The 22771-nt window shown below is 38.1% G+C and overlaps 1 protein-coding gene across 4 annotated transcripts in view; it reads right to left on the bottom strand.

Annotated features, from left to right (window-relative positions):
- The window catches only part of SPIRE1 (spire type actin nucleation factor 1), a 250744-nt gene extending 237063 nt beyond the window's left edge, over positions 1-13681 (bottom strand). Inside the window, exon 1 of one of the 4 annotated variants that reach the window (XR_015554248.1) lies at positions 13197-13681. Coding sequence is in view for 3 of the 4 variants with exons in the window: in XM_087438942.1 (XP_087295068.1) it covers positions 13197-13521 (325 nt within the window). In the remaining variant the exon portion in view is untranslated. The remainder of the gene's footprint in view (positions 1-13196) is intronic. The other 3 variants (XM_087438942.1, XM_087438943.1, XM_087438944.1) reach the window with 3 other exon arrangements.
- Between the last annotated feature and the right edge of the window lie 9090 nt (positions 13682-22771).

The raw sequence follows: 22771 nt of genomic DNA, 5'->3' as shown, positions 1-22771 counted from the left end.
CCTCTTTTTGCTGAGGAAGACTGGTCCTGAGCTAACATCTCTTGCCAATCTTCCTCCTTTTTTTTTCCCTTTTTCCTCCCAAAGCCCCAGTAGATAGTTGTATGTCATAGTTGCACATCCTTCTAGTTGCTGTATGTGGGACGCCGCCTCAGCACGGCCTGACAAGCGGTGCATCGGTGCGCGGCTGGGATCCAAACCCAGGCCACCAGAAGCGGAGCGCACGCACTTAACCTCTAAGCCATGGGACTGGCCCATCAATCTATCTTCTACAAAAAGTTATCTGCTTACATCATTTTCCTGCTTAAAATCCGTATATGGTTCTACATTGCCTATACAGACTATACATAAAAACTCAGTGTGGCACAGAGAGTCCTTCATAACCTGATCCCAGCCAACATACCCTTCCAGCCTGTCTCATTCTCCACCACTCCCACACACATCCTATGCTCCAGGCACAGTGGACGCCCACTGCAGAAAAGACAAACAGGTTCAACCTCACGTGCCAATTCCAAGTAATTGGTAGTGGCTGCCTGAAGCACCCCATTGAGAACTCTGAAGCTGCTTACAAATTTAGCACAAAAATGCAATGACTGATTAAGCAGTGTCTGCTTTTGGTATGAGGAAGTGGGTGTCAACAGAAATACCACACTACAATCCACGTCCTATTGTTCTTTGAATAGTTCTTCCACATTTGTAAACCTTTGTACTTACTGTTGCTTCTGCCTAACATGTCTTTCTCCTTTTATCCCACTGTTCATCCTTCAAGACCTCCAAAAGATAGATCTCCTCTGTGAAACCTGCCTTACATCACAAAGAGTCAGTCACTCTCTTCCTTGGGCTCACATGGTTTTCTGTACATGTCTCCATTATTTTGGAATTATTGTACTGTACTGTAAGTTTTTACACACCTGTGATCTTCTTGAAGGTATAGGTGTACTTTATTCTTCTTTCTATCTTCAATATCTGGTACAATGCCCTTAGAAGGCACTCAAATACTGGTGAAATGAATAAATAAAATCATGTAACAGGGGATTCCTCTAATATGGTATTCTCACTAAACTCCAGGAGGACATGGCCAAGCCCAGGATCAGCCAACCTACTGTGACTGTTAGTAGCATTCTATCACTACTCATAACCTCTATCTACATGTATCCTTATCTCTCAGAAATACAAGATATTAAGGGAAGATACTAGATAGGAATTTGGCTTCCAATTAGATTGGGCCAGGAAGTAAACTGGAAATATGAGGGAAAAAGACAACAGATATGTACAAGTAGCATAAAAAGATCTAAGAGTCATAGTTTTTAGAAGCTAAATATGGGCCAGCAAATCCTGTTGTTATTAGGGATACAGCCTTTCCGTATACATGATACTAGTCAAAAAATCCTTATTAAATTTAGACTAATGTCTTGCATTGGTTTTAATTTTTAAAGTTTGTGAGGTGCAATCATTTGGAAAACTTTTGGCAATATCTACTAACAATGAACATACACATACACTATAAACTAGCAATTCCACTTTTAGGTATATACTCAACACAAATGCTACATTTATTCACCAAAAGATATGTTTAATAACGTTCATAGCAGCATTATTCATAATATCAAATCACGATATCCAAATGTAAGATATAAAAATGCAAATGTCCATCTACAGTAGAATGGATAAATTATGGTATATTCATGCAATGGAATATGATACTAAAAGGTGAATGAACAAACTACAACTATATGCAACAATACAGATCAATCTCACAAAATTCAGAGAAAGAAGTTAAACATAAGATAAAATAATACTGGTTGATTTTATATATATAAGTTCAATACAGACAAAAATTCTGGTGTTAAAAGGGGTCATGACAGTGGTGACTCTTGGGGTAGCTGGTGACTGAAAGGGTGCACAAGCAGGCCTTCTAGGATGCTAATAAGTTCTGTTCCTTAATCTGTGTCCTGGTCACATGAGTGTATTCACATTGCGAAAATTCATCATTTATGATTTATGCACTTATCTGTGAATTACATTTTAATTAAAATTTGTTTTAAAAATAAAGACAATATAGAGATATTTTCAGCCTAACAAAAACTGAGTGAATTCAACAGTGGCAGACCTGTTTACTACAGAAAATACTAAAGGGAGTTCTTCAGGCAGGAGGAAAATGATCCTAGAAGAAAGTATAGTAATATAGGAAGAAACAAACAGCTTGGGAAGAGCAAATATGTGGAGGAGTCTAAATGAATATTAAATTGTACAAAAATATTGTCTTATATTTAAAATCCATAATAAACTAAAATACATGTCAACAATCATAAAAAAGCAAAAGGAGATAAACGGCGTTACAGTGCTTTAAGATCTTTGCATTCTCTGGAGAGCAATACACTAGTAAGTTATACGAAATTTTAATAAAAAGTCAATAATGCACGTTGTAAAATAACTACTAAAAGAATAGTAAAGGAATGTGCAAAAAGCAAGCTAATGAATGAAGAAATTTTAACAATTAAAAAAATACTTAATCAAAAGGAAGATAAGGGAGAGAAAATGAATATAGGACTGGTGGGACAAATAGAAAGCAAATAGTAAGATGGCATATTTTAAAACCCAAATATTAGTAATTATATTAAATGTAAATGGAATAAACAATCCAATTTAAAATTAAAGATTATTATATTAGATAAAAAACAAATCCAAACTATATCCTGCTTATAAAAGACACACTTTAAATGTAAGACTAGGGCCGGCTCCGTGGCTTAGCGGTTAAGTGCGCACGCTCTGATGCTGGCGGCCCGGGTTCGGATCCCGGGCACGCCCCAAGGCACCACTTCTCCGTCCAACCCGAGGCCGGGTCCCACGTACAGCAACTAGAAGGATGTGAACCTATGACATACAGCTATCTACTGGGGCTTTGGGGGGAAAAAAATGAATAAATAAAATCTTAAAAAAATAAATAAATAAATAAATAAATAAATGTAAGACTACAAAAAAGTTCAAAGGCAAATTATGGAACGGAATATAACATGCAAACATTAATCAAAGAAAGTTGGTGTAATTATACACACGTAACTATAGCCACATTGATAAAAGTGTCAATCCACCAAGAAGATATTACAACTCTAAATTTGTATGCACCTAATAATATAGACTCAATAGATAAGTAAGAATTGACAGAATAATCTACGAATCAAAGAAGAAATCACAATGAAAATTAGAAAGATATTTTAATTCAAAGATAATGAAAATGTGATATATTAAAACTTCTATTTATCAAAACACACCATTAACAAGGTAAAAAGGAAAGCCACAGAGTTGGAGACGATACTGCAATACATATAACTGGCAAATGGGCCGTATCCAGAGTATATAAAAATCAGAACATATAAAAATGAGAAAAGATAGGGCCGGCCCCGTGGCATAGCGGTTAAGTGCATGCACTCTGCTGCCGGCAGGCCGGGTTCAGATCCTGGGCGCACACGGACACACTGCTTGTCAGGCCATGCTGTGGTGGCGTGCCACATAAAGTGGAGGAGGATTGGCATGGATGTTCCTCACCTGATCTTCCTCACCAAAAAAAAAAAAAAAAAAAAATGAGAAAAGACAAAAAAACATAATAAAAGTAGATTAAAGGTTACCAGGGGCTAGGAGAAAGGGAGAATGGGCAGTTACTGCTTAATAGCTACAGAGTTTCTGTTTGTGTGATGAAAAATTTTGCAAATAGACAGTGGGGACAGTTGTACAACGTTGTAAATGTAATTAATGCCATTAAATTAAATGGTTGAAATGGTAACTTTCATGTCACATACATTTTATAAGAAAAAAACATAGTAGAAAAATAGTCAAAAGATCTGAAAAGAAATTTCACAAAAAATACATCCTCATGGCCAATAAACATATGAAAAGGCACTCAATATGATTAGCCATCAAATAAATGCAACTTAAAACCATTACGAGATATGTACCATTACATAGCCACCAGAATAGCTAAAATTTTCTTTTTCTAATGATATTTCCAAGTGTTAGAGCAGAAAGCAACAGATACATTGCCAGTAAGAAAAGTAAACCGAAACAACCACTTTGGAAAACTGCTTGGCAATATCTACTTGGCAATATCTACTAAAACTGAAGAGACACACATGCAACCATCCAGCAATTCTAATAGATATACATTTAACACAAGTGCATACATATATTCAAGAGTGTTCACAGCAGTGTTATTTGAAATAGCTAAAAACTCCTAACAATTCATATGCCCGTCAACAGCAGAATGGGTAAATCAATTTTGGTATTTTCATACAATTGATACTGCATAGCAATGAAAACAAACTAATGCTACATGCAACAAGTTATGTATCTTATAAACATAATATTGAGCAAAAGAAGACAGATACAAAAAACATATAAGATTCCATGCATATAAAGTTCACAAACAAGCAAGCCCAATCTATGGTGCTAAAAACTAAGACAATGATTATATGTGGAAGGCTTCTGGGCTACTCATAATGTGTTTTCATTCTTAATCAGGTTGGTGTTCATGTGGTTATGTCACTAATGATTTGTGCACTTTTCTGTATATATGATGAATTTCAAAAAAAAAAAAAGAAAAATTTGTGGAAAAAGCCCAAGAAAATAAGTTTTGAGCAGGAAATGTCAAAAGAAATTAGATTTTAGCCAGGAGAAAAGTGGTCAATGATTTAATTATCTTCAAACATACACGACATACACCAAAAAAACTCTTTTAACAGATCCTGACCAACACTTCATCACCCGCTTGTCATCACTAAAACAAAAAACGTCTGTCCAACTCTCGTGCACCTAGATGAAACATGCTTAAATTGCGTAAAAGTTTGGTGGGACATTTTCTTAATGTATTTTCTTTGTATGATGAGGGCAATGCAAGCAGCAAAACAAAACAAGATGTCACGAATGCCTACCCTTGATATATTTAAAAATCAAGAGAATGCCAGTTAGATATTGACCTGAGAACAGCAAAGGCTGGACCAGTTAAGCCCAATAAATTCAACGCAAGAAAAAATAAATCTTGCCTTGTCTTGACCCTGTTATACTATCACTCAAAAGTAACTATACAGAAATTAGAATTAGGGAAAATATCACCACTTCTCCCAATTAATTTGCCTTGCTTTACATACATCAGTATTCTTCTGGTCCCTAAAGTAACCATGATCTCATGTAACAGTCTGACATACTTAGCCAAGACCAAAAACCATTTGCCCAATGACACTTAGTTTTCATCTTGGTCATTTAAGACATTTTATGAGCATATCACAAAGAGTGTATTTTATCCACATGTTGCACTTCAGAGCAGTAATGAAAATGCATGTTTACAAAATGGGGAACTATCTCAAATGTGGTTCATCGCCACCATTATGCATGGTTCTGCTCCTGCTGCTTTAGGGACACCTCTAGCCCAGAGTATCCATAACTACTGGCAAGAGGGAGCCAACGATCACAAGATTTGTCCCAAACCAGTTCCTGACCATCCACATACTTCAGTCAATCCATACTTGACCTCAGGCCACATTTCATTGACCTCCCCTCAGCTCCAGAATATCTACGTTGCTATCCCAATATAGGCTCCTCTAGCTTCAGTTCCCAGGTATCTCTCCCTTCTAATAAACAACTTGTACAGACTGTTCTCTCTGAACCTCCCTATTCAACTTGGCTCTATGATATTCAATAAATAACTGTGGAATGAATAAACGAATATACAGACAGGGGTGGGCATGCCAGTAAAAGTGAGATACCAGAACGAGATACTTCCCAAATCTAACAAAGTTTGAAAACCAAAAATAACTAAACTTTTCAATATTTCAACTCTTCTTCTATATTGAAAACAAAACAACCCCAGCACCAACAAGAATACTCAGCACTGAGCTCCTTGGAGATATGTCTGATTCTAGGGCAGGGGTAGAAAATATACACGATAAGCCTTGAAGCAACTTGTAGGGCCAGAAAGCCAGCATGTGCTCAAAGACACAAAAGAATGGTTGCATGTCAAAGGGACACAAGAGTCAACCTGAAGGAGCTTCCAAAGGCCACAGCTGGAACAATCTGAACAACAAAATATATAACATGGTAATGGATAACAATTAAAATATATGTGAGTCCAGACTGATATAAATAAATGATGGCAGGGGCCAGCCCCGTGGCTTGGCGGTTGGGTGCGCATACTCCACTGCTGGCGGCCTGGGTTTGGATCCCGGGCGCGCACCGACGTGCCGCTTGACGGGCCATGCGGGGGCGGCGTCCCAGATACAGCAACTAGAAGGATGTGCAACTATAACATACAACTATCTACTGTGGCTTTGGGGAAAAAAAAGGAGGAGGATTGGCATGGATGTTGGCTCAGGGCTGACCTTCCTCACAAAAAAAAAAATAATAAATGATTGCATAAATAAGTAAATGGAGAAGGGACAAATCTTCCTTATAGAAAAATTCCAAATACAGGTTCCCCCACTATCCAAAAGTTCACTTTACACCACTTGGCTTTTACGAAAGACCTACATTAGTACTTGTTTTCGCTAAATGAAAGAAATCTGAAGAGGATTTTTGCTTTAAGAAAAAAAGGCAGGGCCAGTCCCATGGCTGAGTGGTTAAAGTCTGGCATGCTCTTCGTGGGTTGGGATCCTGGGTGCAGACCTACACTACTCGTCAAGCCATGCTGTGACCGCGACCCACATACAAAATAGAGGAAGACTGGCACAAATGTTAGCTCAGGGACAATCTTCCTCAAGCAAAAAAAAAGGGGAAGACTGGCAACAGATGTTAGCTCAGGGCTAATCTTCTCAAAAAAAAAAAAGGTGAAAAATAGCATTCAGCATTTGTTTTGCAGTGAGCCATCGTAGAGGCAGCATGCACCCCAAGCAGCGAGAGTGGCACTGCCAAGCTCCTTCCCCGGAAACTGCACTCAGCACCTCAGGATCAAGTCACCATAACTCTAAATTGTGTCTTTGAGCATCTGTGCTTTATACTGATTTATTTTGATGGGTTATTTTTTGGGTCTGGGTACACTCAAAAATTTTTCCCACATAAATTTATGGTAAATGCTTCTTCACTTTATGCCATCTGGGCTTACGAAAGGTTTCAAGGGTACACTCTCCTTTCAGATAGCAGGGAAAACCTGCAATATTAAGTAGATATTTGACCCCTCCTTGAATGCAGGCTGGACTTAGTGACTCCTTTCCAAAGAAGAGAGTATAGAAAAGGTAAAAGCAGTAACTCTTTAGTGGAGAAACCTGGCAAACAAGGGTCATATCACCAGTGGTGTTGCCTGGATATCATGTGCCCCAATCCGATGTGACAAGAGGAATCCTTCCCCTCTCTGGTATTCTTCACCCAAATGCATATCCCCAGTCTAGTAAGGAAAACATCAGGCAAACCTAAATGGAGGACAGTCTACAAAACCCCTGACCAGTAATCCTCAACACTGTCAAGGTCATGGGAAACAGGAAAATCTGAGAAACTGCCACAGACCACAAGAGACTAAGGAGACATGATGACTAAATGCAATATGGTATCCTGGATGGGATTCTGGAACAGAAAAAGGACATTAATAGAAAAACTATGGAAATCCAAATGAAGTCTAGTGTTTAGTTAACAGTAATGTGCCAATGTTGGCTTCTTAGTTTTGAAAAATATAACACAGTAGTGTAAGATGTTAACATTAGGGAAAGTGGGTGTACTATCTGTAAATCTAAATTATCTCAAAATAAAAATTTAATTTAAAAAAACCCCACTATATTTGGCAACAGGCAATATTTTTTCCTCATAGTTTTAAACAAATATCTGGGACAGGATAGTTTCTTTTTTCTACTTAGACAACAGGAAGCAAAGGGAAATATAATATAGCTCCAATGACACTAATGAAAGTGGGATGGAAACTGTTGCCATTTTACAGAATCTATGATGCAGGAAAGCAGTTTTGACCTTACAAATAAAACACACAGAGTATGACTCAACATCTTTTATCAACATATAGTCCCCTGGTAGATCAATGACTTTTTTCTTCTAAAGTTGAGTCAAAACTCTTAGTGAAACTAATGGCTTCCCAATAAAATTCCAACTTACTTAAATACCAATATATACATATATGACTAAATTCTTTCCACTGTTTGCCTCTGCATAAGGCAGAAATAGAGAGATAACACTACAAATGCATTATTCCAAAATTTCTCCCAAAAATGTCTGTGGCCACTCCCCACAACCCAAGTGCAAGTATGTTGGTGAGTAAATTGGAGTCAAAAGTGACAGCAATCTTAACTGATCATGGCTAAAATATCTTAATTGTGCAAATGACCACCTGGACATACCGTTAAAGCCCCTCCCAGGGGCCTAGAAGGCGCCTGTGTAAATGAGTGGGCTTAAAGTTGAAGCTGCATAAGCTGCATGGTAAATTTATCACTGTGTTTATGTTTTATTTTCTCTTCTTTAATGACTAGAACAATTTATGTTTACATCACCCATGGAAATTTGAACACTGCTTGCACATAGTAGGAACTCAATACATGTTTTTAAATTGAATTAACCCCGCATCTCTGGACATATTGTTAAAATGGAATAATTCTTACCTATTACTCTAACTGATAAGGCATTTCACCAACCCCTAATACCGTCATTCACCTCCAACCTCTGCCCTGGACACATATATACATATACCTTAAATGTTTCTTTCATTTAACGATCAGGATCTGAACACTCAAGAAATATACCAAGAGTGAACAAAAATTAATGTTTTTAAACATGTTTTCACTATTTCAACCTTTCCAGAAATATTCTGTCTCTCTTTAAAATCAAATAGGATATTATTCCAAGACCACTTCCCCCACCAAATTAGCATGAACCTTGCTGAGAAGCTTGACTGATCATATCCTCTTTTCAAATCCCAAACAAAGCCTGAATGTTCCCAGTACCAAAGGATCCCTTTATTAGTATGCACATGGGCTTTTATTGTTCCTCCCGGGAAAACCTATTATCAATTTTAAGATTATTTTTAATCAAGATGTGGTCATAATTTTTCAAATTAAAGCTAAAGGTATAGCAAAAATTTTGAAACCAAAATCTGAAATAAGATATTTTTGTCAGATAGGTTTAAGGCCTCAGAGGCTGCTGAGACCATGTATTGGTTCTAAGCTCTAATACTACTGTTATTAATAATTCTTTGTGGCATCCCAGAAAAAAAAAATATGCTAATCTTGTAAAGATCTGGAATATAACCTAAATTCCATCAATGACGACTTTCTAAAGAATGTGTATACCAAAATGTGTTCTAAATGCCGGTTAGGTGCACTGGTGACAAACAGCAGGTTGTAAGGGAAAACTTCACCAACTTGTATATAATAAACTTTTACCAAGCACATAAACATTGGGGAAAATAAAAATTTTAAGTAAGTCACCTAAGAAGAATCATAAGCCCTCTTGCTTCTAAGCAACGTATCCCTCTTGTCATCACAGAAATACTTCATAAAATATATTGCTTGTTTTAAGATCCTAATTTGTAATTTAATCCTTTTTACTCTCAAGATATCCTCTAAAGAACTAATTCTTCCTTTTTCTTTAATTCATCTCCTTCAGTCCTACATCATGCTACTTTCAGGGCCATGTTAGTACATGGCTCTAACTTATATCTGAATGCTAATTAAAATGTGAATGCTAATTAAAATTAATCATTCTTCATTGTTTTTTTCCCAATATTGGTCTCATTTCCATGCCTCCCACACATTTCATCATTTTTCTATTTCTGTTATAATGTATTTCTAATTTTTTAATTCAAACTGAATGTGAATATTCTGGGTGTATGAATACTGTTAAAAGTAAACAAGAACTAAAATCAATTACTACTACGTTCAACTCCAAAACAACTCAAGAAAGCGTGCGAGGCGCTTTTTCTTTCTATGGGACTAAATGGAGAGATACTGTTGATAGTGGTAAGAACCACCAATACCACTCATTCATTCAACTCAACAGTGGAGGGAACAGTGGTCAGCTGAAAGATCCATTTCTCCACACTGAACACACTCCTGGGCACCACCCATTGTCTGCCAGACCAGTGGTTCTCAGTGTTTCTCAACAGGGAATGATTTTGCCCCGCAGGGGACATTTGCCCATGTCTGGAGACACTTGTTTCTTGTCACGACTGGGGAGAGGGGGCAGGTGGTTATTGGTATCTAGTGGGTAGAGACCATGGATGCTGCTAAACATCCTGTGCAGGCACAGGACAGCACCCATAACAAATAATTATTCAGACAAAAATGTCAATAGTGCCGAGGTTGAGAAACCCTGACTTAGACATTTGTCCCAATTCTGTAAAAATACAGAACAGCTGGATCAGAGGCACCATGGTGATGTGAAAGGACCACAGGATTAGGGGAGGAAGGGAACTAAAACCCACCGAGTATCTGCTACATCCCAAGCCTTGCATTAGTCACTTTATAGGTACCATCTCACTTAAACCTCTATCCTGTGAAAAAAGTGATCTGTTCTCATTTTACAGATGAGAAGGCTGGACTCAGGGAGATTATGGAACTTACTCAAGGTCACTTAGCTAGGAAGGGAAGAAATCATGATCCAAATTGAAACCTAATCTGTTTCATTCCACAGTATTTTACTACAAAGCCTAGAGATTAAAAGACCTGGATTTGATTCAAAGAGTTACCAATATGAATTTGAGTAAGTCACCTAACTTTTCCTTAAAACTCCATTTAGAAAATAAGTCAACAGATATCACATGAAAATATAAATGCTGTTGATTGCCAACAACATATAATCACGTTAAACACCTTATAATGAAAAAGAAAGCGCTTCTTAGAATGGAGGTGTCAAAATAACCATTTTTCCTTAAAAATAGAATTTATACAAGTGTGCACAGTACCAAATTGTACAGGATTTTTAAGAATGAAGATTAAATGTTCAGAAGACATCGTGCCTTCCACAGCCATGCAACTACCCTTAATTCCTAAGAGGAAATAAACTAATTTCAACATTATTTTAGTATAAACTTTCCAAAGACTTTTAATCAGTCAGCCCTAAAATGCTCAAGACGACATCAACAACTTTGACTGGACTCTCTCCACAACTGGTAGTAGAGGTCATGAGCAGAACTAAGGACTAAGAGGATGGATTACAAGTCCATTACTGCTGCTGCAGGAAACAACTCTCCTAATCTCTCCATCATTCACACTAACGATGCAAAAAAAATAATAATTCAGGGCCAGCCCCATGGCTTAGCGGTTAAGTGCACGCGCTCCGCTGCTGGCAGCCCGGGTTCGGATCCCCGGCGCCCAACGCTTCTCCGGCCATGCTGGGGCCACGTCCCACATACAGCAACTGGAAGGATGTGCAGCTATGACATACAACTATCTACTGGGGCTTTGGGGGGAAAATAAATAAATAAAATCTTTAAAAAAATAATAATAATTCATTTCGACCTAAGCTTCTAATTTTTTAAAAAACTACCACCAGAATCCACCGGTCTTTGACAACTAAACTACTAGTAGGTCCACAAACAATTTAAATTACACTCTTCTAGGATTAAGTTCAAGAGACAATGTAAACTGGGGTTTGTTCCTTCCGAAAATCACTACTACCAATGCTGCTTCTAAAAGCAGGTTGCACACAACCATTTTTCCTCTTGAAACACTAGATCTCAAGGCCTGGCTTTGCTGTATTTTATAAATGTATCTTTTCATATCCTATTAATACATTGTAAATAACTTATAATTGCAAGTATTTCCCACTAATACTAAGTCCAAGTTTAAAAGCAATAAACACATCAAGTAAACTAAAAAACTGTCTGAAATAAAATAATTTCAAAAGAATCATAAAAAGACTGGCTTTGAATAAATAAAAATTCTAAAATGTGGTTACCTAACACTAAAAATAAATAAATGTTCTGGTACAATTGAAAGAACTGATAAACTATCTTGAATGTTCTTTATTTCAATCAATTTAGATAAGGATTCTCATTAAATGTCATTTTACTGACTAGTTCTGAATTACATCTTTCACCTTAAGCATTTTGACAACTCCATCAACTTTCTAATAGTGAGGGTGGATTAATTTTCTACATTTTTAATAGACTTGCCTCTCAAAAAACTGAATTAGATAAAAACTGATAGGAGAAACCTGTTATCAACCTCCTCTTCATCAATAAATCTTTGATGTAAGCTCTAGCTACATGTGTAGGTGATAATCTTGAAGAATTTACATTAGACTATGACCTAACTAAAATCCATTTTATCCATTTATCTGACATCTTGTCAACTTTTTACTTTAAAAGCCTGTTTTTTCATCACAACAAATTTTGATACACAGGTCAACAGTAATTATTTTATAACTTTCAGGAGCTAAAAATCATTATTTAATCTCTTCTTCCATTTCTCCCAAAACAGCAGAATTCTCCTCAGGGCTCAGATTTCTTTATATTTCCAAACCGAAGGAATATTATTGCCAAATTTTTAAAAATACTATTAGCTGGCTACTTATTCCGAAAAGTGTAATTTTCCTGACACAGAAATGAACTATCCCTGACACCGAAATGAACTATCCCGGACAAGATCTCAAGTGAACCTTTTATAACACCTATCACATCACAAATACAACAAGTAAACAGCCATGGCATGTAAGTATGCATACAGAGCTCATCATGAAAAGGAACCCACTCCATTTCCCCAACAAGCCGCAGGCAGCCGTCCTATGACAGCCCGTACAGTTACCAGCACTCCCGGCAGGTCCGCGGCCCTGCAGGGGGGCGCAGGCGCAGGCCTGCCCAGGCCCACCAGGCCCACTCGGACGCCCTCCTCAGAGGCCCTCTTTGTGCCGCTGCCCCCCCACCCCCCGCCATGCTCTGACCTACGTGGGACCCCACTCGGCCACAGCGCCAGCACTGCCCTTCCCCGCGGGCCGAGACCCGGCTCCTCCCGAGTCTCCGGTGAGAGGTTGGGGGGGTCGCTGGGGTGGAAGGGCCCGGAGCCGGCAAGGGAAGGGGACCTGGGCAGAGGTCCTCTCGTGGGAGATAGGGGTCGCGGGGCGCAAGGGCGGGCCCGGGGACTCCGAGGAAAAAGGGGGCCGTTGCGGGGGTCCTCCGGGGGGAGATGGGGGGTTGCGGGGCGGAAGGGCGGGCCCGGGGACTGTGAGGAAAAAGGCGGCCCCGGCGGGGGTCCTCCCATGGGGGCGCGGGTCGGCGGCCTCACCCGCGGCGGGGGGCGGCTCTCCCGCGTCGCCGGGCGCCAGGGTGACGGCGCCATCCCTCCAGACGTGGATCTGCGCGGCCGAGCGCGCGCGGCGGCGGGGCTGGCGGCGGCCGGCGGCTGCGGCGCGCAGGGAGCCGCAGCACTGGTAGCACACGGCCCACGCCTGCTCCTCGTTGATGGGCTGGTTGTAGAGCCGCAGGATCTCCTCCAGGCTCAGAGCGTCCTGCGGGACCCCCGCCACGCCCGCGGCCGCCCCGGGGTCCGGCGGCCCCTCGCCGCCCGCCGGCTCCGCCCGTGGCCCCTCGCCGCCCGCCGGCTGAGCCATCCCGCCGGTCGGCGCTGCGCTCGGCCGTACGCCGGCGTCTCTTCAGCTCAGAAGCATCGTCTCGGCGCGCCGCCGCCTCCTCATCCCCGGAACCGCCCCGCCCAACCCGGCCGCGCGCGCCGCCGCGGGGGACGAGGCGAGGGCCCGGGCGGCCGTGGGCGAGCGGAGGCCGGCGAGGACGCCGCGGCGGTCCTGACCAGGCCGTCAACGCCGCCAGCCCGTAGCGACGCGATGGCGTCCGCCGGCCCCGCCCCGCGGCCGCCGCGCTCTCCAGTACGGGGGCCGCAGAGCCGCTCCGCCGGCATCCGCACGGTCAGGGGCTCCGGCCCCCGCTCCGCCGCGGCCCGGACCGCACCGGCTCACCACCCCTGCAACCCCTGCAAAGCGGGGAAGCCACTGGCACTGATTCCCCCTCGGAACTGGTTTGTCCGAAGTCTAACTAGGACCTCGAACCCAGCTGGGAGTGAATTCCTGAGAAAATAAAGGTCTGTTTGAGACGCTCCGCTTCGGGCTACCTCAGCCGCCCTGCCGGCTCCCGCTCCGGCGCACCGCAGGACCTGCCTAGGGCCTCCCGCTGAGCCCCGGGTCCCACGCCTCCTTCCAGCCGCGACGCAATTTCTCCTGACCAGCACACTTCGTACTGCCCCCGGCCTCGCCTCTTCTTCATCCCGCGTACCCTGCTCTGCTCTTTTTTTGTAGCTATCGCCAACAACATACCATATAATTTACTTAGATGCCTTGTTTACTGAATACCTCCCTCTCCACTCCCAACTTCCATGTAAGCCCCATGAGGACAGGAATCTTTATGGGTTTTCCTCATTGACTTCTTCCAAGAGCACAGATGAGGGCCTGGGTTATAAGCATGTTGTAAATAATTCGCAGATGTTAGTTTCAGTGTCCTTCTGGATTCATTTGTAACGTTTGTACAACTCCTCACTAAGATAGTGTCTCCAGTGACCACACTCATCATAGCCCAGTTAATCCAGTCTGCTCATATGACGTGGAATAGATATCACAGTGGCAAAATTGAACTGGAGGCAATTAGCCATAGAATGAAAGAGAGAAATACTCCCGGGCCTTGCTGAACTCATTAAGTATGCAATAAAACAATTCTTAGATGAAACAATCATTCATTGGTAAATGAGTTCAATTGGAAACATTCCACTCTGAGGCTAGTCCTGTGTGAGAACCTTACAGAGTTGAAAGTGTCAACCTGTAAGCAAGTAAGAAATTTATCTATAGTAAGTACCAATAAACTTCTAAGAGCAGTTTTATGTGCGTTATTAGACATGGCACTCTCAACAACTGCATCTTGCAGTAGAAATTACAAGTCTATTATGAATTCTTAAGATACCTCAGTACATAGAGCAGGAGTGGGGAGAAGACAAAAAAGCAAAAGGATATAAAGGAAGAGTAAGAAATTGAAAGAGCACCGGCCCAGAGGCCTAGTGGTTAAGTTCAGGTACTCCCGCTTTGCAGGTTTGGGATCCTGGGCATGGACATACACACTGCTCATCAAGCCATGCTGTGGCAGCGTCCCAAATACAAAATAGAGGAAGATGGCACAGATGTTAGCTCTGTGACAACCTCCCTCAAGCAAAAAAGGGGAAGATTGCAACAGATGTTAGCTTGGGGCCAATCTTCCTCACAAAAAGAAACAAAGAAAAGAAAGAGAGGGAAGAAAAAACCTTCTCCCTAGGCATCTTATTATACTTTCACTACAAGAGATACAAAACAATCCCTTAAAAGTAACATCACTTAATTATGGGTTCATAATCCCATTTGTAAAAATGCACTGTGTGCCAAAGCCCTAACAAGAAAAGGTCTAATTCTGTATGTGATATAGATAGGATAGATATAAATATATAAAACCACTTGATTAAAAACATGGAAGAAATTTCCAAAATTTGCTATTTTAAAAGTTTAGATCCTGTGTGGATTTTGAAAATACAGAGGGCTTTAAAATAGTTTCAACAATGCAGACCAACAGCAAAATGGTCTACTTTTATGGACAACACCACCATCTTCTGGCCTTATGGGATATTGCTGCCATGCTGCACTTGGACAACTAGAGCCAAAAATCAATTACATTTTTGTCTTTACCTCCCAAAAGACAAGTTAAATGAATTAACCATCTGAGGAATCCATGAGCAGTCACTTACTAGCCCTGGCATAGGGCAGTAAATAAATCTCCAAGTAAAGATAACAATGAAGGGAAGAAGGAAAAGAGTGGGAGTGAAGAAAAGGAAACATCCAAATTTTATCTCAAATGTTATCTTTAAAAGATGTATTCTTTAAAACAAATTTACATAGAAGGATTTTTTCCTTTCCTAAGTTATAATTTTTAAAAATATAAATACATTTTTGGAAGAAAAACATTATAGCACTGAATCACAGGACGGTTATGTATAATAGAAGGGCTTTTTTCTTTTTTTGCCAAATATAAATTCATGACTGATATACTGTATTTAAAGTAAATATCTTGCCTTTGTGAGCTTATACGGAATTAAGTTTAGGAAGGATGAGAAGTAAAATGTTGTTTAATGTTCCTTCTGTATGCAGAAAAAAATAAAAGGAAAACTTAAAAATCCTAGCTGTCTTCTATTATAAATCTAGTTCATTATATAACCTGAACACTTGACACTTTTTTGTACAAAGACAGGATAATTCTACTAATTCTTATATGATTTTCAGAACCTTTTGAAATTTTGATAAGCCCCACCATCCGTCACAAGACTCTTTGATAGTGACTGCTGACAACTCAAAGGCCCTCAGAGGTTGATGTATTCTCGGGGGGCTCAAGCAATACTGTAGAATACCTTGGCACTTTCCAATTTTCTCATTTTCAATTCCAATTCAAAGATTCAAATACCTTTATGCACATTTATATTTTTTTCTAATTTGTCACTGATTTTGTTTATTCTGTGGCTTCATTGCTTTCCAAAAATTGCTCTGAACAATTCAAATCAACATTTCAATGTCTTTTTCAAGGTGCTGTGAGGTCTATGAAAAATGGTGGCATGTGTTACTCTGAATATGATTTTAGTTTTTGTTTATTTTGTTGTATTTATTAAAAACTGGAATCCTTGAAATTTTTTCTTATATTTATTTATCATTTTTGCAGAATAAATGTACTTCATGCTTCATACTCTAGACGTGCTGGCTGAGCTGCTCTGAGTCTTTCAGGGAGCACAATCTGCCTGTGTAGCCCAAGCTTATCCCAGACACTCCCCGACAATTGCTCCTAAGAGGCACATTCACCTAGAAGAGTGCACCAAAAAGGAAAAAATAGAACAGCATATTTTTTTCAGTGTTACAACCTAAATTGTCATTGCCCACAATTATAATACCTTTTAATTCTATAGTGTTATTTTATACTTTCAAAGTGCTTTCTTGAGTTATACAACTAGAAAGTCAAATATTATTATCCCTATCTTACAGATGACAAAATCCAGGACTAGTAAAGGAAAGAGATGGGACTGGAATCCAGGCCTCCTGACCAGCTCAGTTCTTTCTGCTATGGTATGACATCTCTCTAAACTTGCACAGAGCAAGAAGAGTCCTCACACTTCATCCCTCACTCCACTAAGCATGAGTACATAAAAAGCAGATGCTTTAAAATTTGTACATACCAATATGATCAATTAAACTTTTGATATTTTAAACACTTTAAATGAATGATGCGATGCCCCATCTCCCTCAATTGGTTCTTGTGAATTCATTGGCATTTAAGTTTCACCATAGCGGTTATCTCCCCATAGTTAACTATTTTCTAAGTCATCTATATAAGTCCATCCCCATCAAAGGACTGTAAATCGTCACTCCTCTAAGGCGGTTAATTCCATCAACAATCCTAAATGCAATTTGAAACTCATCTCTTGTAATTTTAGTATTCAGATTGAATATTAACCAAAAATCTTATAAAATTAGTCATGAAAACTAGCATGTGATCTTATATGCAGAACTAGAAGTAGACAGGCCAGATAAGAACCCAACAAAATTGGTTTCCTCTGGTCTATAAACTTGTCAAGAATTAACTTTTTCTTTCCTATAGCAAAGATATACATTTATTGGAAAACATTTAGAAAATATCCATTAATGTCCTTTTACTAAGTTATATCCTAAACCAGTGTTTCCCACATCTTCATTCTGTAACATATGTTTATAAATTTACCTGTCCTACCTTGATGAGATCAAGTTACATACCCACTGATAAAAACTGAGGAAAAGTAGAGGAACAAGGTAAAATATATGAACAGTAGCATATCAGTATGTTCATGAGGGATTCTGGAAACTACGAGGCCAAACAATAGTTATGTTGCACCTTCTTGATGTGATTCTCCTTTGAAACAATTATTTTTAAACCAACAAGGAAGGATGATATTCTGATTCTGAATGTAAGTGGAATTATTAGCTTCAATTAATTAAGAAGACTCGATTTGGATAAGACCTCCATAGATCTAAATTTTAGGTCCAGTCACTATTTTACACTTACGAAAATTCAAGTCTACAGAAGGTAAGTGACTTAGCCCAAATTACTGCTAGTTGCCAAAAGTAATTCAAATATATTTCCTATAACATAAGCTTTCTAGATCCTCTTTTTTAGCCATTTTACCTAGTTCTCATCAGATTTCAAAAGTTAGAATAAGCAGTAGCTTACTTCTTAATTCCAATGAGAAACAGAAAACAATATAAGGCACAAAAATATCTTTATCTGATGGCAAAGCTTTGATGATAATTACTTGAAAATGTAGAATTCTCAATAAAACTTGTAAGAAACCAGAGTTTGGGGTTGTGTAAGTTAGAGAGAAATAATCCATTTTTAGACTGAAGTCATACTTTATTGATGAGACAAAGCTAAAATATTTTTTCAAACCTCCAGTATTTAATTTTTGTTGACTTTTATACAAAATAGATGGCCCTTTCTTGTTGATCAAAAAAGGTTGTCTTTTTTCCCTAATGTACAAGTAGCAGTCTGGAGCTGCTCTTGGCTCTAGTATTCTATTCTGACTCTGTGAAAGACTCAATTCTCTTCTGAGGTCAACAAGTAAACAACACAAAATATGGCTTACCTTTTAATTCAATTAAATAAGCAGTGAATTAAGCACCTTCTAGTTATCCTTTAAGCCTTGCCTTGGTAATTTTTGTGGAAGGATATAGGTAAGTAAGGCTGTACTCCTTATATTTCAGTTGTGCTTTTCCCTGAGGTTTTTCCCCGGAACTGTTCTGTTAACCTGTATTCCTGTGTCCTCTTGATCCTTCTCAATAGTCATTGATAGAGCACAGTGTTTTTCTTTCTCTTATTTGCTATGCATGTTCATTCCTCTCAGGAACTCAAAGCAACCCTTGCTCTTACTTTCTGCCTAGTAATAATAACCCTTTCTAAGAGCTGTTTAATCATTGACAGTGACATTCATAAAGACGTGACACCCAGATCTCAATCTGAAGCTATTAAGACAATAGTTTAAACAAACTTCACACTTTTTTTTAATGGTATTAAAATTATTCCCTTGCAAGATTTGGTAGGTAATGGTCAATCTTCAACTGTAATATTGTCATAATGCCATTGACATTTTCAATTGTAACTAAATTATATAGTATTCATTTTTTTCTTTTTAGCAGAAGCAATTTTTAATTTTATTTATGTCATAGGATTATAAATCTTGGGCGAACTTTCCTCAGCTAAAGCAGAGCACTGAAGTAACCACCCAGATAATTTAGGCCAACTGTTCACAACCTTTATTCTGATTCAACGCATAAGATAGAGGACATTCATTTATACAACATTTCTGTAAGCATATCTAAGGATATTTGAAATTCTCAGCCACCTATCTATATAGCTCCACTTATTTCTCTCCCACTCAAGAAAGCATGTCATTATGCAATAGAATGAACATGACATAATTAAAAGCCCAAGAGTGTGGCCAGCCCAGTGGTGTAGTGGTTAAGTTTGTGTGCTTCACTTTGGCGGCCCAGAGTTCACGGGTTTGGATCCTGGGTGCAGACATACACACCGCTCATGAAACCATGCTATGGCAGCGTCCCACATACAAAATAGAGGAAGATTGGCACAGATGTTAGCTCAGCAACAATCTTCCTCAAGCAAAAGGAGGAAGATTGGCAATAGATGTTAGCTCAGGACCAATCTTCCTCAACAAAAAAAAAAAAAAAGGAGCCCAAGTGCATAGTGTTAACATCTTAAATTTGTCTTAATTATTTTAAAGTAAATTAATACTTAATTAAATAATTACATTACATTATTAATTAATTACATTAATACTCATATAAAATTCTTTCAAAGCATCTAAAAACTCTGGAAAATAATTAAGAAGACTTTATAAAGTAATAGATACAAATCTATTAAAAGATCACAAGAGATTATCTAATGCAGATCCATAACTCTAGGCAGGTCAACTCCCAAAAATCTCGATTTTACAAAGAGGCAAATGAGGCCCAGAAAGATCAGCTTGCTGCAGTCCTACAATTATCAAGTCAGATATGAGAAATATGACAGTATCCTGCCATTAAGTTTTACCTAAACAGTTTACAAAACAAAAACTATAATTTTCCAGTGATTAAGTAAGTACCAAATGATTGGAATCTCTATTACACATATTTTAGAAGAAAAATATACCATGTAAAGATTTATTTCAAAAAGATTTCAATTAATTCTGAAAATGTCTTTTAAAAAAACTAATATAGCCAGAGAAATTACAAAGAAGTAACTTTTGAATTAATTTTTTCTACATATTTAAAGCAACCTCTACTTGTAATATACAAGCTATTTAACTGATTCTTACAATCAAGTTTATTAAAAACTGAAAATTCCAATTTAACATCTTTGAACTAATCTAAAGACATTAGTTTTAGTAATATATTGCCAGAAAAAAGTAATCAAGTTTTATTTGAAACATTGTTCATCACTTTAGTTTAAAAAATTAAGAATTCCATATATCACTGGAATTAAGCTGGTATAAATCTAAAGCTGATTCTGATAAGTCAAGATGTATATGGACAACCCTAGAGGAACCACAAACAAAACAAAACAAAACAAAACAAAACTCAAAAACATAGTGACGAAATCATTAAAGAAATCAAAATGCTACGTTAGAAAATATTCACTTAAATACAACATAAAGCAGTAAAGGAGAAATAAAGGAACAAAAAAGGCATGAAACACACACAAAAAAACAAAAAGTAAAATGGCAGACATAAATCCAACTATATCAATAATAACATTAAATGTGAATGGATTTAACAATCCAGTCTAAAGGCAGAGACTGTTAGACTGGGGGAAAAAAAAGATTCAACTATATGCCATCTACAGGAGATACACTTTATATTGAAATATATACATCAACTGAATGTTAAAAGATGGAAGAAAATGTAATCACGTAAACATTAACCACAAGAAAGCTATGCTAATATCAGACAAAACAGACTCTAAAACAAAAATATCATTAGAGATAAAGAGGAACATTTTATGGTAAAAAATATATATGCATATAATAATATTAAATATATATAACAGAGCATCAAAATACATGAAGCAAAAAAGACAACAATAGTAGTTGCAGACATCAATACTCTACTTTTATCAATGATTGAACAACGAGGATAGAACCACTAAAGGATAGATCAACAAAGAAATATTTGAACAACACTATAAACCAACTAGACCTAACAGACATCTACAGAACACTCCGCCCAACAACAGCAGCATATACATTTTTCTCAAGGGCACATGTGAACATTCTCCTGGATAAACTATATATTAGGCCATAAAACAACCTCAAGAAATTTAAAAGGATAGAAATAATAAAAAGTATGTTCCCCAACCACAATAGAATGAAATTAGAAATCAATTTAGATTTAGAAATTAGAAATCAAGCAGGAGAAAAAATTGTATAACTCACAAATATACGGAGATTAACACATTCCTAAATAGCCAATGGGTCAAAGAAGAAATCAAAGAGAAATCAGAAAATCATTTGAGATGGATGAAAATGAACAACATACCAAAACTTATGGGATGCACCTAAAGCAGGGCTTAGAGGAAAATTTATAGCTGTAAATGACTATATTAAGAAAGAAGATCTCAAATCAATAAGCTAAACTTCCACCTTAAGATACTGGAAAAAGAAGAGCAACTAAATCTAAAGCAAGGACAGAAATAAATAAAGATCAGGGTGAAAATTAATGAAATAGGGAATAGAAAAACAACAAAGAAAAATCGATGAAACCAAAACCAGATTCTTTGAAAAGATAAACAAAATTGACAAACCCTTAGCTGGACTGAGAAAAAAAAAAAAAGACAGAAGACTCCAATGACTAGAATTAGAAATAAAAGGGGACATTACCACTGACCTTATAGAAATAAAAAGGATTATAAAGGAATATTATGAACAACTGTACACCAAAATTAGATAACTTAGATGAAATGGACAAATTCCTAGAGAGACACAAACTACTGAAACTGCCTCAAGAAGAAACAGATAATCTGGATAGACCTATAATAAGTGAAGAGATTGAATAAGTAATCAAAAAACTACCCATAAAGTAAAGCCCAGGCCCAGATGGCTTCTGAATTCTTCCAATTAACGTAGATTGATACCAATTTTCCACAAACTCTTCCAAAAAATAGAAGCAGGGGGAACACTTCTCAATCTATTTTATGAGACCAGTATTACCTTGTTACCAAAATCAGACAAAGACATGACAAGAAAAGTAAACTACAAACCAGTATCTCTTATGAACACCGACACAATAATCTGCAACAAAATACTAGCAAACTGAGTATAGCAACACATAAAAAGAATTATACACCATGACCAAGTACAATTTACCCCAGAAATTCAAGATTGGTTTAACATTTGAAAATCAACTCATTTAATACATTATATCAATAGAACAAGAAAAATCAAAAATCACATGATCATCTCAATAGATACAGAAAGAGCATTTGACAAAATCCAACACCCTTTCATGATGATAAAAAAAAAAAAAAAAAAACTGGAGCAGAAAGGAAATTCCTCAATCTGGTACAGGGCATCTATGAAAAAACTAGTTAACATGATACTCAATGGTGAAAGTATGGATGCTTTCCCCCTAAGATCATGAACAAGACAAGTATGTCTGCTTTCACCACTTCTATTCAACATTGTGCTGGAGGTACTAGCCAGAGCAATTAGGAAAATAAATGAATTAATAAATAAAAGACATCCAGAGTGGAAAATAAGAAGTAAAACTA

The sequence above is a fragment of the Ceratotherium simum genome, chromosome 14 (genome assembly GCF_057802395.1).
Source record: "Ceratotherium simum simum isolate JZ-2026a chromosome 14, ASM5780239v1, whole genome shotgun sequence".
Lineage (NCBI taxonomy): Eukaryota > Metazoa > Chordata > Mammalia > Perissodactyla > Rhinocerotidae > Ceratotherium > Ceratotherium simum.
Note: the sequence above shows the minus strand (reverse complement) of the source record. Positions and strands in the feature narration are given on the sequence as shown.